General features: G+C 45.8%; 1 protein-coding gene across 10 annotated transcripts in view; it reads right to left on the reverse strand.

The window, feature by feature from the left end:
- LOC140190165 (tyrosine-protein kinase Fyn) overlaps positions 1 to 18,444 on the reverse strand; it is a 233,482-nt gene that overhangs the window by 35,154 nt on the left and 179,884 nt on the right. For all 10 annotated transcript variants that reach the window (XM_072246720.1, XM_072246739.1, XM_072246679.1 and 7 more), the window contains 2 exons: positions 18,154 to 18,253; positions 12,141 to 12,239 (listed from right to left, as the gene is read on the reverse strand). In XM_072246720.1, the coding sequence (XP_072102821.1) occupies positions 12,141 to 12,239; positions 18,154 to 18,253 (199 nt within the window). The remainder of the gene's footprint in view (positions 1 to 12,140; positions 12,240 to 18,153; positions 18,254 to 18,444) is intronic.

Consider the following 18,444-nt stretch of genomic DNA (forward strand, 5'->3'; position numbering starts at 1 on the left):
AATAAGTAGTTGATGTCTCTGGCCGAGATGCTTTTTCAGGGCTGGAAAGGAAGGGGGAAGATGCCAAAAGGACAGCTAGAAGGAATAGGTGACGGCAGGAGGTTACGTAAGTGTTATATTTGTTCTTGATAAAAAATTTATTAAGACAATCACGGCTTCGAGCGCCACACTTCAGCGCGTGTTCGCAGTTCATCAACGTCACCTCCGGTTCTGGGTGAGTTGCCCTCATTGCACACTGGGAACTGAAACTCCTTATCATGTAGGCACATAACACAGAAATACAAAGGGCTGGAGAGGAAGGAATCTGATAGGAGAGCAGAGTTCATCACAGGAGAAAGGGAGGGAGGGGACCCAGGGGGGAGCTGATAGGCAGGTAAGAAGAGCTAAGAGGCCAGAGTGGGGAGGGAGGGAACTTTTTTTTTAAAGCAGGAAGGAGAAATTGATGTTCATGCCATCAGGTTGGAGGCTACCCAGGCAGAATACAAAGTGTTGCTTCTCCTCCTCGAGAGTGGCCTCATTGTGGAAAGGGAATCGGAATTAAAATGTTTGCCCATCCGGAAGTTCTGCTTTTGGTGGATGGAGTGGAGGTGCACGACGAAGCGGTCCCACAATTTACGACGGGTCTCACCAAGGCAGAGGAGGCCAAACTGGGAGCACCCCAAAAGATCCGCAGGTGAAGTGTTGCCTCACCTGGGAGGACTGTCTGGGGCCCTGAATGGAGGTGAGGGAGGAGGCTGATGGGGAAGGTGCAACACTTTGCCTGCTTGCAGGGATAAGAGCCAGGAGGGAGGTTAACAGGGAGAGACAAATGGACAAGGGACACATACAGGAAGGCTCAGTAACTTCCAATCCATGCACCTCATCAAAGCCAGTTTCATTCAAGAAAACTTTCTGCCCTTGCAGGAGCCTTGATCCGGATCAAGTTTATTGTCATGTGACTGTACAGGTATACAACCAAATGAAACAATGTTCCTTCAGACCATGGTGCACATAAAACAAAAATTACCATAAGATAATAAAATACAATTCAAAATGCATGCAGTGCTCAGCACAGGTAAACAGTAAACAGCTTGCTATCCTTGTGATGGGACCGCAGTAGAGATACCCTGCTTGCGGTGTCAGGGTATTCATTACTCACTTCCTGAGGGAAGAAGCTATTGCCCAGTCTGGCAGTCCTGATGCTCTTGCACCTCCCTCCTGACAGTAGTGGGTCAGAGAGATTGTGGGATGGATGGTATGAATCCTCAACTATGCTTTGAGCCCTCAGTCTGCAACGCTCCCCGTAAATGTCACAAACAGGAGCGGGGTGCAAATGATGCAGCCAGACAGGGAATTATCAGTGGTGCTCCTGTGGAAAGTCGAGAAAGGGGGCAGGGAGCCTTGTATGCCTCAGTCTCCTCATATAGTGTATTGCTGCTGAGCCTTCTTGACTAACGAGGAGGCGTTGTGAGTCCAGTTTAGATCGTCCATTGTGCGCACACCAAGAAACTCTTCGCTCTCTCCACGGCAGAGACATTGATGTGCAATGGAGAGTGGCCAACCTGTGCCTTCCTGAAGTCCACAATCATCTCTTTTGTCTTGTTTATGTTGAGACTCAGGTTGTTCTCGCACCGTTTGACAAGCCTCCCAACCTTCTCTGCACGCCAGCTCATCACTGTTGCTGATGAGGCTAACCACTGTATTATTATTAGCGAATATGATGCAGTTTGAGATGAATCTGGTAGTACAGGTGTGAGTCAGCAGCGGGCTCAGCACACAGCCCTGGGGGGCACCACTGTTCAGCGTGATGGAGGTTGAGATGTTGCTGCCAACTCGGACTGACTGAGGTCTTTCCATCAAGTCATCCACGACGAAGTTGCAGAGAGGGGTGTTGAGTTCCAACAGGGACAGTCCACCCACCGACCTCTGAGAGATGATAGTCCACCCACCGACCTCTGAGAGATGATAGTCTTAAATGCCAAGCCTCATCCTGGTGTATGAGGCATCGTTTTCTAGGTGGAACAGGTTAGAGTGGAGGGCTAAGGCTATGGCGTCATCAGTGTACTGCGTTGAGCAGCAGGCAGACTGGACAAGGTCCAATGTAACTGGAGGGTAGGATTTTATCCAATCAGCCACTCACAGCACTTCATGATTGTTGACAATAATTGTTTAGGCCAGTTCCTGTTGCTCTCTTGGGCATGAAATGATGGTGGCTGCCTTGAAGCCTGCAGGCACAATGGATCGTTCAAAGAGAGTTAAAGGTATCTCTTAAGGCCTCTGTTGACTGGGTTGCACAGTCCCTCAGCACCTGATCAGGTATGTTGTCTGGCTCCACAGTTTTGCATTGGTTTATCTTGGCCAGGATTCTCCTCACCTTGGCTGTGGCCGGTCAGAGTGCCTGTTCCTCAAGAGGAGAGTAGGCTTTCCTCGATGGCACATCATTTATTTCGTCAAATTATGCACAGGAGGCATTCAGCCTGTCAGGAAGGGTGGAGTGGCTGTTGCTGACATACAGGGTGGACTTATAATAGGTTATGGTCTGTATACCTAGCCACATGTGCCGTGCGTCCCTGGTGTCATAAAGGTGTCTGTGAATTTTCTGTGTGTACTCACGCCTTGCCTTCCTAATGGCACGGGTGATTGTGGCATACAGGAGTGAGATATGCCAGCTAGTGGAATGGTGCCGCAGCAACAACCTGGCACTCAACGTCAGTAAGATGAAAGAGCTGATCTTGGACTTCAGGAAGGGTAAGACAAAGGAACACATACCAATCCTCAGAGAGGGATCAGAAGTGGAGAGAGTGAGCAGCTTCAAGTTCCTGGGTGTCAAGATCTCTGAGGATCTAACCTGGTCCCAACATAGTGACGGAGTTATACAGAAGGCAAGACAGCGGCTATACTTTATTAGGAGTTTGAAGAGATTTGGCATGTCAACAAATACACTCAAAAACTTCTATAGTTATAGTGTGGAGAGCATTCTGACAGGCTGTATCACTGTCTGGTATGGAAGGGTTACTGCACAGGACCGAAAGAAGCTGCAGAAGGTTGTAAATCTAGTCAGCTCCATCTTGGGCACTAGCCTACAAAATACCCAGGACATCTTTAGGGAGTGGTGTCTCAGAAAGGCAGCATCCATTATTAAGGATATCCAGCACCCAGGGCATGCCCTTTTCTCACTTTTACCATCAGGTAGGAGATACAGAAGCCTGAAGGCACACACTCAGCGATTCAGGAACAGCTTCTTCCCCTCTACCATCCGATTCCTAAAAGGACCGTAAAGCTTTGGACACTACCTCACTTTTTTTTTTAAATATACAGTATTTCTGTTTTTGCACATTTTAAAAAATCTATTCAATATACATAATTGATTTACTTGTCTATTTATTAATTATAATTTTTATTTAATTCATTATTTTTTTCTCTCTGCTAGATTATGTATTGCATTGAACTGCTGCTGCTAAGTTACCAAATTTCACGTCGCATGCCGGTGATAATAAAGCTGATTCTGATGACCTTAGAGTATTCCCGTCCCTCAGTCTGAAGGCAGTGTCTCAACCGCTAAGCAGTGCACGAACCTATGCAGTCAGCCATGGTTTCTGGTTTTGCCTGGCAGTGTAGCGTTTAATCATAGGAACATCCTCAGTGTACTTTGCTATGTAGCCAGTCAGCGATCCCACATACTCATTGCTGATGAGATGATTGTAGGTAGTTGCCTCTCTGAATATGCTCCAGTCTGTGCTTTTGAAGCAGTCCTGTAGCGCTGAGGTGGCGTCTTTTGGACAGGTCTTGATCTCCCTGGGAACTGGTTTGGCTCGTCTGCATGCAGAGTGGCGATGTGGTCTGAGAATCTGAAGCAAGGGCAGGTTTGTAGACTCCACGAACGTTGGTATAAACCAAATCTAATATATCCTTTTTTGCACAGATTGTGTGTATTACTTTGATTTCCAGTACCTGCAGATTTTCCCTAGCTAACATATTCTCCCCACTGGTTGTGAAGTTGACATCCTGGTTGAACTTTGGCAGGACTGTTTTTAAGTTGGCATGATTGAAGTCCTCAACAGCAATGAAGACACCACTGGGGTGAGTGGTTTTTGAGGTCACAGATGGTGCTGTGGGCCTCCTGCAGCACCAGCCTGGGAGGATGCAAACGTCAATAACCACAATGGCAATGCGCCCTCTCAGTCAGCAGAAAGGCCTGCGCTTCACAATTAAAAACTGTTGGTACACTGTTTGGTACGTTGACCCCAGAGTAACACTGTTTTGTCTGGCTGTATTCATGTATGGTTGAATGACAATTAAACTTGAGCTTAACTTATACCCCTTCTCCCATTAGTTGTGTTCTTTGCGGACTCCTCCACTCCAGGGAAATTACTGAAGGTAACCTTACAATTAATACATGAGTCTCACTGCAAAGTGTCTAGAAAACACTATACTTTGTTGCATGAAAGTTGAGTATTTAGTGATATTTAAATCATACACAAATAATTTTACATTTATGAATTATAATTCCCACACAAAATATCGCAGAGTACAAGGAATTTTAAAACAACACTTTTCATGCTTGAAAAAAATATTTTGACGCTTCATTTTAGATTTACATGCAAATGACCATATACAACCCTGCCCACAGGAAAATTAATATCAGGGTTGCATATGCTGATATGTTTGTCCTTTGATAACAAGTTTACTTTGAACTTTATATTAAGTTCAAGATTCAATCATTACTCTTTCATTACTATTGAGAACACACTAACAGGAGAGCCTGGTTGACTAACCAGAGAGCCCATTAAACTGAGCCGAACAGCAGTTGACATTGGGAGTAAAAAGGGGAAGCTGCCACCACAGAAATACTGTGAGGTCTTTGTGGGAAACTTTCTTCATGGTTAATTGCCAGCATTACGGCTTCACCATTGACCTCAGATTCTGTGTCACAAATGAAGAACTGGAGTAGTAAAAGCTACAAAGTTTCCCTCCAATTTCAGGGCTTTTCCACGGATAGAATCAATGCACAAGTTCAGATAGCGGGGAGCACCAATGCCTAGTAGATGTGATAGCCTTGACAGAAACTAACACCTGTGCAGGCCTGTGCCTACCCAATTTCAGACACAATGCAATACGTGGCCTCGGCTTAAGAGTTAGCCTACCCTACTCCCAACAACAGAACTCAAAAGAGACACCCAGGAGACTCAGCGCTGAAAGCATTGCCATTAAAGGAGATGCAAGAGACTGTGAAACCACAATCTGTAGCACAAACAACCTGCTGGAGGAACTTAGCGGGTTGAGAAGCATCTGAGGGAGGAAAAGAATTGACAATATTTTATTCACTTATCTGTTGCCATAGAGTGTGGAATAGGTCCCCCAATTTATCCCCGGCCTAATCATGGAAGAATTTACAATGACCAATTAACCTACCAACTGGCACGTCGTTGGACTGTGGGAGAAAACCAGAGCACTGGGGAGAAAGCCGAGCGGTCATGCTGAGAACGTGCAAACTCCCTGCAGGCAGCAGCAGGAAATAAACCTGGGTCACCAGTACTGTAAAATGTTGAGCTAACCAGCAAGGGCTGAAACCCTGCAACAGGTTCAGATGCAGGGTTACAAGCTGAAATGCTGGCTCTTCCTCGCACCCCCCCCCCCCACTCCACCCCACAGACACTGCTCAACCCGCTGATTCCCTCCGGCACATTGCTCGTTGCTTTTTCCCCATTACTGGTGGACTCTTAAAACAATGAAAAGGTGGCTATTTAGCATGACTTAGTTGTGTACAAAATGGGTATATTACAAAAATAAATTACTCTTTTTATATAATGGACTGACAATGGAAAGTTTTCATTACATGAATCAGTCAATAACTTAGTTAAAGTCAACAAGCAGCAAAAATACAAGAAATTAGATCTACAAAGTCATTAGAAACTGAATTATCCAATAAGCATTATGAAACAACAAGGTCAATGCAAAGGCTGCAGGTTTATTGTACGAAAAACTGGAGACATGGATAATGCTGTGAGATGAACAATCTGCCCACAAGATGGCTCTAGGTACCAAAATATGGAGAACTGGGGAAAGTGATATTTTTACAATCACTGCAAGTGCCGAATGCGTATATTTTTGGATGGGTGCTGCTGTGCTGCTCATAAGACTGTGATTCATACACAAAAGCATCGGGGAGAGGGAGACTGGGATTTCAGAGGAATTGCTTCTGGCCAGTTGTGCAACTTCAGTTTAAGGTCTCAAAAGGGAAGTAACTTGGATACATTTTTTAAAAAAATCACACATAGAGTTTAGGAATTTGCCACAATTCAGTAACCTGGGTGGAACTCCTGGGTCAGCCTCGGCGTTGGAGATATTCAAATGAAAACTGGGTAAGGTGTATCTGTGTCCCTCTGTGTATATGTATTTTAAGGAGAAACCCTTACAAACAGTCCCTTTGTAACAAACTGGTTCTATTTTATTGCTGTCAATATGTCAGAAAGTACACATAAATCACTTGATAGAGTACCAAGTGGTTCCTGTAGTGTTGTAATGAATAGCATCAAACTTGAACAGTTACTGAAACGTGCAGAGGGAACAGTTCTGCTGTCGTCACATACATTGATCTTTCGAATTTAACGATGACAGGAGCTCGTTCATGCGTAGAGGTATCCATAAGTCCAGTGTTTATAACTTTGGGGCAGCCTATACTTGTATCTGGTAACCAGCCTGCCAGAGTAAACCTGTGTTTTTTCAGTCAGACATGTTCAGGAAAGTTACCTTAATCAGTAATTTTATCAGTACATAGAAGTCCCAATGAGAGAGAGTGCTATACTCGACCTCCTGTAAGGGAATGAGACAGTCCAGATGACAGAAATTTGTGTAGGGGAACACTTTGCAGCTAGTGATCACAGTGCCATTAGTTTCAAGGGAATTATGGAAAATAATGGGTCTGGCCCTCAGGTTGAGATTCTAAATTGGAGAAAGGCCAATTTTGGTGGTACCAGAAAGGATCTGGCAAGTGTGGATTGGAACAAAGGTGTATCTGATAAGAGGGAGGCCTTCAAGAGTGGAGGCCTGTGACTAGTGGTGTGCCACAGGGATCAGTGCTGGGTCCATTGTTATTTGTCATCTATATCAATGATCTGGATGATAATGTGGTAAATTGGATCAGCAAATTTGCAGATGACACCAAGATTAGGGATATAGTAAACAATAAGACAGACTATCAAAGCTTGCAGTGGGATCTGGAGCGGCTGGAAAAATGGGCTGAAAAATGGTAGATGGAATTTAATGTAGTCAAGTGTGAGGTGTTGCACTTTGGGAGGACCGACCGGGGTACACAATGAGCGGAGGACTTGAGTTATAAAGAAAAGATTGAACAGGTTAGAACTTCATTCCCTATAATGTAGAAGATTGAGGGGAGATTTGATACAGAAATACAAAATTATGAGGGGTATAGATAGGGTAAATGCAAAAGGGGTTTTTCCACTGAGGTTGGGTGAGACTGGATCTAGAAGTCACTGAAAAGTGAAATGTTTAAGGGGAACATGAAGGGGAATTTCTTCACACAGAGTGTGGTGAGAGTGTGGAATGAGCTGCTAGTGGAAGTTGTGGCTGCAGGTTCAACAATTTCAACATTTAGAGGATATTTGGATAGGTACCTGGATGGGAGGGCTATTGTCCGGGTGCAGGTTGATGGGATTCATAGTTCTGCATGGACTAGATGGGCTGAAGAGCCTGCTTCTGTGCTGAAGTGTTCAAAGACTCTATGACTTCTAAGTGTGTCATGTACGGGCCAAAACTAATTGAGACTCATTCACAATTTTAGAGGACAGCCAGTCAACTCAAAGAGAAGAAAATGTAAGAAGTTCTATGAGGTTTGTGACTGCAAGCCGCACAGCTGAATGAAACTCGCATTTTGAATGCCACGACCCTTTGCAACGCTCCTGATGCATTTGGTAGGTCCGCTCCCACTGTAAAAGGAGGATTTACTGGAAAACTTTAGTCTTGTAATGACAAATTAGGTCCTAATTCAACATTAAGTGATGGCATGGTAGTGTAGCAATTAGTGTGACACTATTACAGTGCCACTGACCCAGGTTTAGCTTCACCGCTGCCCGTAGGGAGTATGAATGCTCTCCCCATGACAGTGTGTGCTCCCTCTGGGTGCTCTAGTTTCCTTCTGCATTCTAATGAAGCATGAGTAAGTGGGTTAATTGGTCACATGGGCATAATTGGCCAACCTAGGCTCATTGTGCTGGAAGGGCCTGTAACCTCTGTATCCCTAAATTTAAAAAATCAATTAAAATTTCCCTGTTTGCTGGGAGAGGACAGGTCCAATTTACAGGATTTTAATCAGAGCTCCAGTCTACAGCAGGATTAGCCCAGGGACCCCAAACAGGTAGCAATTGGACTGAGATGCAGAGTTTCCAAAGGATCTCCTCCAAATCCCTGCTTCTGGAACAAACCACTTAGTATTCTAATGGATAACACTTAATTACTGTGTGAATACCACTGCCAGGGTGGTATGTGGCAGGGGGGAGGGTTGTTGCTTTGCTGCTGCTTGTACTTGTGCGTGGCAGGAGTGGCTTTCGGGCTCTAATGTTCCTACTGTCACTCATTCTTCGGGGCACTCTACTGTTTTCGTGGATGTCTGTGAAGAATAAGAATTTCAGGATGTATAATGATATTAAATGAAACTACTGAACTATTAAAACTATTGAAAATAACATGCTCAACCAGTGAACCAAGGCAATATTGTTTACTTCTTGCTTTCAGACAATAATATTATAATTGGCTTGTCCTAGATTATTTAATGCTGTCTGCGGAGAAAGCTTAGCAGCTGAAGATCGAGGGTAATGTGCTTAAACATCACGTGGATATCTGACAGGTAACAATTCTTTCAAAAAATGTGAAGATGCTTCCACACGGCCTCGGTACCACTGCAGCTAGCTGAGACATTCTGCTCTCACAGGAAATAGAGAGCTTGCTTTCACCATTCCCAAAAGCCACTGTTAGGCAACAGAAGGCAGCAGGAGATGGACGAGTGAACTCTTGTGTTCTCCACTGCCTGTCAAATGTCACTCTGCGATCATTTTTCTGTCATAAGGTTTGAGCTAGAAACTACCAAGTATCTCTGCGATACACACCATTATATATATTGTTTTTTTTAAAAGACACATCTCTAAATCTTTTAACAGTGAAATTATTTTTCTTTCTTTTGCACTGTCCAGCAATGACCAGATAGCCCTCATACTCAGCTGGGAAGGTCAATCCTAGTCACTGAACAGCATCAACTGCCCTTCCTGCCTACTGTCCAAGAGCAATGGACACAAAAAAAAACACAGTAGCATAGTGGTTAGCACAACGCCTTACAGTACAGGCGACTGGGGTTCAATTCCCACTGCTGCCTGTAAAGAGTTTGTACTTTCTGCCCGTGACCATGTGGGTTTCCTCCAGGTGCTCCGGTTTCCTCCCACAGTCCAAAGACTGGTAGGTTGGTAGGTTAAATGGCCAATGTAAATTGTCCTGTGATTAGGCTAGGGTTAAATTGGGGGGTTGCTAGGTGATGCAGCTCGAAGGTCTGGAAGGGCCTATTCTGTGCTGTATCCAAATCTAAAATAAATAAACAAACACACCAGGGCTTGAACTGAGCTCTTCACAGTTAGTTCCAACCATGGGAAACTGTGACCAGACACAAAAGAACAAAATTCACACCACATCTGATTAGTAAATCTAATGTGGAAGTAGAGGGACAATCATAAAACGCTGGAGGAGCTCAGCAGGTCAGGCAGCATCTCCGGGGAGAAATAAGGGGTCGACGTTTCAGGCCGAGACCCTTCACCCTTCATGCTGCCTGACCTGCTGAGTTCCTCCAGCATTTTGTGTGTGTCACTCCGGATACCCAGCATCTGCAGAATCTCTTGCATTTCTGAACTAGAGGGCATAGGTCAAAGGTGAGAGGAAAAAATTTAACGGGAACATGAGAGGCAAGTAACTCACACAGAGGGTGTTGAGTATACAGACTGAGGAGGAGGTGCTTGTGGCAGCTACAATTCTGTTTAAAAAGGCATTTAGACAGGTACATGGGTAGGAGAGATTTGGAGGGAAATAGGCCAAATGCAGGCAATTGGACTAACTTATGTTGGTTACCATGGACAGGAGGGGCTGATGGGCCTATTCCATTCTGTATTTTCCATGACTCTAATGATAAAGACTAATCATGCAAGATGACACTATACCACTAATAAAATACTTAATGTATGATAATGTAGCTTTCTGTTTGTGGCATTGAGGTATTGGTGCAAGGATAGTATCCACTCATAACAGCTCCTGAACCAGAATGCTTTGCTAGTCCATATCAGAGGGCGATGAAGAGTTGACTAAAGTTCTTGTACTCCAGTCAGGGCAAGGGCAACCGATCTCCAATGAGTGCAGCTTCAAAGACACTCAGGTGCTAGGTGTCACCCTCAGAGTCCACTTAATTGGAACCTCCCCCTCATCCCTCATCCCTCCCACCTCCTCCCCCACCACACGCAGTGTTTGCAGTGAGGCCCTTCAGCTCACTCCAACAGCAGTTCTCAGTTCTCAGGCTTCTACCACCAAGGACTGCAACAAGAAGCACATGGGAACACTGCCAACTGAAAGTCTGTTTAACAAGTCACAGGCCACCCTCACTTGGAAAGCTGGCACTCTTCCTTCTTCGCCAACAGATCCAAATCATGAAAACCCTACTCCACAGCTCCGCACATCAGAAGGGAAGCAGCAAGATCCACATCCAGCGATGAATAAAATTAGCTTTCCTGAAGGGTGGTTAAAATTTGTACTAGCTAATACATGAATATTTTAGCATGAATATATATGCATATAAATGCTTCGAGCTCAGTCACTGCAGCAAATTCAGCCAGCTACTTGCGGAAAGAAGAGGCTATTTTAAACAGTGCTCCTTATCCACACGCAGCAGCAGCGACACTCTTAAATTAAAGGTGACCCTTCGGAACTCAGTGCTCTTTGTATCTGACGTGCCTGACGTTCAGGTGAAAGCTCTGCTCCGAGGCTGGAAAACTGATTTTTTCTTGAGAAGATTTGGATCTTGCTCCCCGCCAGTATACTGAACACGCTTCGGCCTGTGCAGAGATTACTATTGCTTTTAATTAGCTAATGACTGGGGGGTAGCTGGGAGAGTAGAGGTCTTGATTTGATGCCTTGAGGACACTTCCCGTACAGAGCACAATGTTATAGATATTATGGTCAGTTTCAGGTTAGGATAGCATTATTCCTACAGGTATACCAATGACATTATTAGCAAACCTGTGTCCAATAAAGTGAGGAGTTAAATGTGATCATCTGCTTTAAGACATGGGGCAAAATGTGCTCAAATGTTAAATCTTTGACTGCCAGCTCACTCAGCACCCAAAGTAAATCTACCCTCTTGGTTAGGATTCCACTGTGACTTCTCACTCTCTGGATCACCAATACATCGTGTCTGCCGTCTCCACGCCTACAACGTCCTCGAGAACAGCCTGCTACAGCCTCATCAGGACACGGGCAGCCATTGCAGAGGAAAGCCCCTAACTCTAGGCCTCCCTCTGAGCTACACGCTACTCTGACTTGGAAATAGGTTGCCCGTATGTTATCACCTCTGGCTTAAGACCTTGAAACTCGCTGCGTAACCTCTCTGAGGAAGATGGACAGCGGTGCCTAAAGGTCCTGCCTCACCAACACCCCACCAACACCCCACCTCCTCAAGGGCAAAATCAGGCAAGTGGTGGCCTTGTCAGCAATGTCACCATCCCTCAGAAGAATAAACGCTTAACCCTGCTGTATAAATCATTCCCTGCAAATACTCCTAGGAGGGTTAATGAAAACGCATCCAGCTCAAGCTTTCTTTTGATAAAAAATAACAGTACAAGTTAAATTTCTGGCGTGGTATTTTATAACACAATATTTTGCCTTCTGTCAGCTTCATTAGCATTAGGGTTACACAACCTGCCTTGCCCAACTTCCACAAGAAACCCAGTGATTTTAATTTAAGTGGTCCTGTGAGATTTCTTTTTCCCTCCCAGCTGGCCTCTGGGCAAGGGTGGAGACTGACCCCCCCCCCACCTCCCCCCACACTCTAACAACCATGTCAGGTCAGTAACTGTGAAAGTGATGCATCGCCAGGTGTGAAGCAGATTAATACTTACTCCTCTGCTTGGATGGAATCAACTGGAGCCACGTAATTACTGGGAATGTATCCTGTGCCCCCAGTCTGCAAGGACCTGGCTTCCCACCAATCTCCCTCTCTGCAAAAAGACAGAAACACCGTCAACAAAGGAACAGATTGGAAGTACAGCTGACAGGAAGAATTCGATATACGATTATTGAATGATAACGCTGCTGATGAACTGATATGCAAATAAGAAAGCAGGTCTGACACGCAGCACCACAGCTGTTTGACAGTTGACTGCAGCAAACCTCATTCTCCCTCGTCTGTACCTTGATGGCAACTTCACTGTGATGGGCCTGCTGTCCAGCTTTAACTGCGGCCACACTCCCTGACGGGGGCTGGCCTGGATCTGGGGACATATGCAGCTGGATATTACACCAAGAAAAATCACAATGAGCAAAGAAGAGGAGGAGAGGCGTGACAGAGAGGCAGCAGGAAGCAGAAACTTATCCAGGGCTAGAGTAAAAAGCCAGTAATCCAACAAGGAGAACCTTTATCTTTCGGCACCTTAATCGATGGGTTTATGGGCTCAGCAGCTCCATCACGGGCACAACCTCCCTGTCATGTTCACGAGAAGGCAGCATCCATCAGTAAGGACCCTCCCCTTCCAGGACATGCCCTCTCCTCCTTGTGACCATTGCAGAGATAGTACAGCCTGAAGGTGAACACGCAAACTTTCGGGGACTGCTTCTTCTCCTCTGCCAGCAGATTTGTGAATGGCCTGTGAACACCAACTCCTAGGAGTACTCCTTTATTTGCTCGTGCAATTGACAATAATTTTATTTATTATTGAGATACAGAGCCGATTTGGCCCTTCGAGCCACCCCCCGCCCACACCCCCCAGCCATCAATCCCCCGATCTAATCCTCAATTAGGTTAGATCTAATTCTAACCTAATTACAGGGACAATTTACAAAGACCAATTAACCTACCAACTGACACGCCTTTGGTCTGTGGGAGAAAACTGGAGCAACCAGAAGAAACCCATGTGGTCACGGGGAGAAGATACAAACATCTTGTTTTTATTATAACCCATGCGGTCATGGGGAGAAGATACAAACTCCTTGTTTTATATAACCCATGTGGTCACAGGGAGAAGATACAAACTCTTTACGGGCAGTGGCGGGAATTGAACCCGGGTCACCTGTACTGTAAAGCGTCGTGCTAACGGCTATGCCAGCGTGCCACTTCTTCATATCTTTGTACTAAACCGCTGCTGCAAAACAATAAAATTTCACGCCTTACAAGTCAGTGTTAATGTATCTGACTCTGAAAGTCTAGATAATTCTTAAATATTGAAGGACTGTTTCCCTTCATCAACCACTTGAGCAGTGTATTCTGGATTCTGATCACTGTGTGGATGAAATGCTTCCTCCTTAGATCCCCTTCAAATCTCTCACTCAGAACATACACACTCCAGTTTTAATCACATCTTCAATCTCTGCTCCACAGCTGCTAACCTGTACTACTGACATGAACCTTCCAAAAAGGGTCACGGTACTCAAGCCTGAGCAAACAAAAGGAAATGAGGAGCACCAAATTAAATATTAACGCTGCCTGTTCCTGCAACTATTTCACACAGAGCCAATTAACCTTGGAAATCTGAAACGCAGAAGGCACTGGGAACACTCAGTAGGTCGGGCGGCACCCGTGGTGAGAGAAACTGAGGAAATGTTTCAGGTTAATCTTTCTGATTTTAGGCAATAAGCTTACTTTATCAGGGCTCGGATATTAAGAACGACACTGGTTTTCTAAGACGAAGAGTTTGGATAAATCTGACTGCATTTTAGTTTTGGGGCTTCATTACTTTTACTGACTGTGTGGACAGAGCCCTTCTTCACAGCTGCTTTTCCAGCGTGTAGTCCTGATCTTCCCGGTGCTTTTGGGATCAGGCAGCCTTGCTTGTAACCACCACTTACTCCCGAGGAAATTGGTAATTTAACTCCGCCCAAGGCCACCGTGCCTCTTCTTCCAAACTTCCCCATGTCCAGGCCACTTGTCTTTACTGTTCCACAACCTGCTCCCTGCTCCCTGCTCCTCTTCGGCGCAAACATGCTCCTCAACTTGAACCCAGCTGCCCACTGTCCTCCATTCGAAACATGCCCGACTGGCAAACCCTCCCCTGCGGAGCTGTGGTTTTCAGTGCAAACACTCATCTCCCTTCCCACCCACCAAAGTGCTTCAGACTTGGAGCTTGGCAGTTTCAGCAAAGACCATTAAGTCATCGCTAACTTATAACTCACACAGGAGGCTACTACACCAAATGTTCAACAGATTTCAGAAATCCTTTCATGCCCAGAAGCAAACCAAGTCAGCTGGTTTTGCTCAGGGTGTCTAGGCAACGTGATCACACATCTGGTGTTTGACAGATAAGCAGAAACAAGAGGGACAGTGTCCAACTCTTGCTATGCACTCCATCAATCCTGCCAAGTAATCCTGGCTGGTATGGGCCTCAAGGGCAGAGCACATAATCCCAGACTTTGAGCTGGTCACAGAAAAGGCAAGGGCTATGAATGGGGACCATACATCAAAGAACATAGATCATTTAACCTAGAGACCAGAGCAGTAGTGTTGATGAGGAAAGCTTATCCAGCACTGTGACACCACTATCAACAGCAAAAAAGACTTCTAATTCCTTTTGGTGTTGCTGTTTACAGCATTGCTCCGGGCAACCATGCAAACCCTTGCTTATCCCATGGTAGGTGCGGCAAGGGACCTGCGGGGACATCAGCCAGGAAGGCTCCTGTCTTCACAGTGCTGCACCATACAGCAGGGCTTCGTGAGCTGGCTCAGAGCTGACAAAACAGGGCTTGTGAACCAGAAATTCTTCCATAGTCACAGCCACACTCCATCCAATGGGCTTCAAACAGCCTCGCTTTTTTGCGTTCTTCAACTGGTGGGTGTAGGAAGTGGCCAACCACCGGTAGCAATGGCTCCCATCTTTACTCTCCAGGTGGACAGCTATCTGAAACCAAAGTCCCATCCTTCTCTTCCCCTTTACTCCAACCCTCTACCCATCTGTAAACATCAACCGAATTTCAGCTGTGATCACAAAAAAGTCCCCATGTTTATTTTGTTTATTTATTGAGATACAGTGTGGTAGGCTCTTCCAGCTGCCCAGCAACCCCCAATTTAACTCTAAGCTAACCACAGGCCAATTTACAATGAGCAATTAACCTACCAACCAGTACTTTGGACTGTGGGAGGAAACCAGATCACCCAGAGGAAACCCCTGCAGTCACGGAGAGAACGTACAAACTTCTTACAGAAAACGACAGGAATCTCACAAGCTGGCGGAGTAAACTTACTTCCCCCTTTGCTCTCTGCTCTAAGTTTTTAGCATTAAATTCTACATTTTATCTTCTTGGCTTTGGATTCCATAATCACTGAAAACAGCCTGGTTCTGCCTTCAAATAAGCTGCTGGGGAATCTAGCAGGAAGGCAACAAATCCAGATGAAAAGTCTCGACCCAAAACGTTGACTGTCCATTTCCCTCATCAGATGCTGCCTGACTGGCCGAGTTCCTCCAGCAGCTCATTCTCCAGCACCTGCAGTTTCTTAGGCTTATGTTTTGGCCATTTTACTTCCTTTGTTTTATTGCTCTATCAGCCATTAGATGTTGCAAAATGGCTCTTCTTCACAAGGCAGTGGATTCAAGCTCCTTTCCCCAGTGAAGGAGTGAGGTGGTCATCAGTGCAGTCGTTCGCCTGAGATCCGATGGCACTATTGTGAAGAAGTTTAGCCAGCAAGGACTGGTGATATGCACCGGCTGCTCATACGACCATCCACCACCTGCTCCCATGACCTTGATCTGTTGGGGGGGGGGGGGGAGGGCTAAGCAGGTACTACACCTTGCCCAAGGGTGACCTGCAGGCTAGCAGAGGGAAGGAGTGCCTTACACCCTCTCTGCTAGAGACACACGCCACTCCACCACCCCACCCCATCTATGCCTCTCATAATTCTCTAAATTCCGATCAGGTTTCCCCCCAGATCTGTGGAAAACAACCTAAGTTTGAGTAAACTACCTTTACAGCTCATACCCTCTAATCCAGGAAATCTCCTGGTCCATCCGCTTCTGTACCCTTTCCAAAGCCTCTACAGCCTTCTGATAATGCTGTGGCCACAATCACACACAATATTCCAGACACATTTGCCAAGAACAGTCATGATCATAGATCACGACTGCTTACGGCACACAACGACTCCGTGCAGCCTAACCCAAAGTTTACATGAGCATAAGAAACATTTTCCACCATCATGTGTACGACACCTACAACGAGATCACCTCTGACCTTTAACTTGCACCTACTCCACATCCCTTGATTCCCTCGGTAATCAAATGTCAATCTATCTCTGAAGGAAACTTGTCTGTTTATTTCCTCTATTGAGAATCTAACTGCCCAAATATATATTAACACATGCTGGGGGTGGAAGGAAGAATGAGAAGCCTCAGGCCCCCAATAAGTGAACAATTGCTGATACCAGGTTTCCCTAATACAATAAATTATGGAAGACTAAATACAAGTGTTTAGAAATAATTCAGAAAATGCTGGCAATCCTTAGCAGGTTAGGCAGCATCTGTGGACAGAGTAACAGGTTAACGCTTTAGGTCAATGACCCTTTGTCAGTTCTGATTCTGTGCATAACATCATCCTCAGCAGCACACACAAAGTGCTGGAGGAACTCAGCAAGTCAGGCAGCATCTAGGGAACTGAATAAACAGTCGAAGTTTCGGGCCGAGGCCCTTCTTCAGGGCTGGAAAGGAAGGGGGAAGCCGCCAGAATGAAAAGGTGGGGGGAGGGGATGGAGGCTAGCTGGAAGGTAATGGGTGAAGCCAGGTGGGTGGGAAAGGTAAAGGGCTGGAGAAGAAGGAATATGATAGGAGAAAGGGAAGGATGAGGTGCCCCAAGGGGAAGTGATGTGCAGGTAAGAAGAGGTGAGAGGCCAGAGTGGGGAATAGAAGGTGGGGGGGTGGGGGGGAGTGGAAATTTTTTTTACTGGAAGGAGAAATTGATAATCGTGCCATCAGGTTGGAGGCTACCCAAGATTATCGGTGACTCATCACCACCCTCTCACCACCCTGACCGTCAGGTAAATTAATGGCTGGTTTGCTGCAAGCATTGTCAACACATACTGTACACATTTTCATAAGCTTGGTGATGTTTTATGTGGAACCAGGCATTAATTAGGATGGGATTAATGACTTCTTAGTGCTGTCACAATAAGGGACGGGGAAAAGCACCGCTCAGTTTAGTCCACAGAGCCGACTGTTTTGGCACAGGCTTGGACACTGGAGAACCGCTGAAGGTTCAGGAGTCATTTCAGCTGCGGAGATGGATTAAAATAGAATTACACAAACCACAGTAAGGAGACTGACACTTTGTCTTGTACTCCACAAGTCTCCTCCGAATCTAACTACCTCCACTGCACTCCCCCCCCACCCCACCAAAACTCTCTACCGGTTAATCCCTCACGTTAATATCGATGCTTTCTCTGGCTGCACATTCCACATTTAAATTCCTTCCTTCTTGAAGTCAGGCTGCATGGCTGTTACCATGGTGACAGAGGACAAAGATTCCTTTCAATAGTTTATTTTAAAATATGGCACCGTGAATATAGACAGTGTATACTGTGCGTGTGTGAGTATAGAATATGTAATAACCAAAAGGGATCCTGGCTTCCCCACAGAGGAGAAATGCCGTCAATGGCCCCAGGAAATAATTTAAATTGCCCATCAGTGATGTGAAGGAAGTCACACACTCAAAGGCTTGAGCTGCGGATTCTGTGCAGTTAGACTGCGATTCCCTTACCTGCCGCTTTCATTACTCACCCTTTGCTCTCCCTTCCACAATCGTCTCCATTCACTCTCCCCTCTCCATCTTCCCTCGTCCACCCAACCCTCCCCTCCCGCCCATGCCACACTTTTCTCAGCCTCCCCTTCTCCCCTCAGACTCTATCCCCGCCTTATCCCTCTTTCACTCCATACTTACGTGTTATTAAGTATCTGAAACTTCTCCCCTTTCTGAAAGCTGAGGTCATCGTCTGTCCTGGCATCGTAGTCGTACAGAGCCACAAACAGAGTTACCCCTACTGTAGGCAGAAAGCAGAAAGGCATTCATCAGCACTATATCCCACTCATACATCAGGACTCTGTGGAACAGAAATTCATCCCCTGAAACAAACATATTGCCTTGTCGTGGTTTGGAGACTTGCATGCCTCAGTGACCCAGAGATCTATGTTGGCTGGAGTCTGGGCTTCATGTTTTGGCTCCTGGTAGGGT

The sequence above is a fragment of the Mobula birostris genome, chromosome 2, assembly GCF_030028105.1.
Source record: "Mobula birostris isolate sMobBir1 chromosome 2, sMobBir1.hap1, whole genome shotgun sequence".
Lineage (NCBI taxonomy): Eukaryota > Metazoa > Chordata > Chondrichthyes > Myliobatiformes > Myliobatidae > Mobula > Mobula birostris.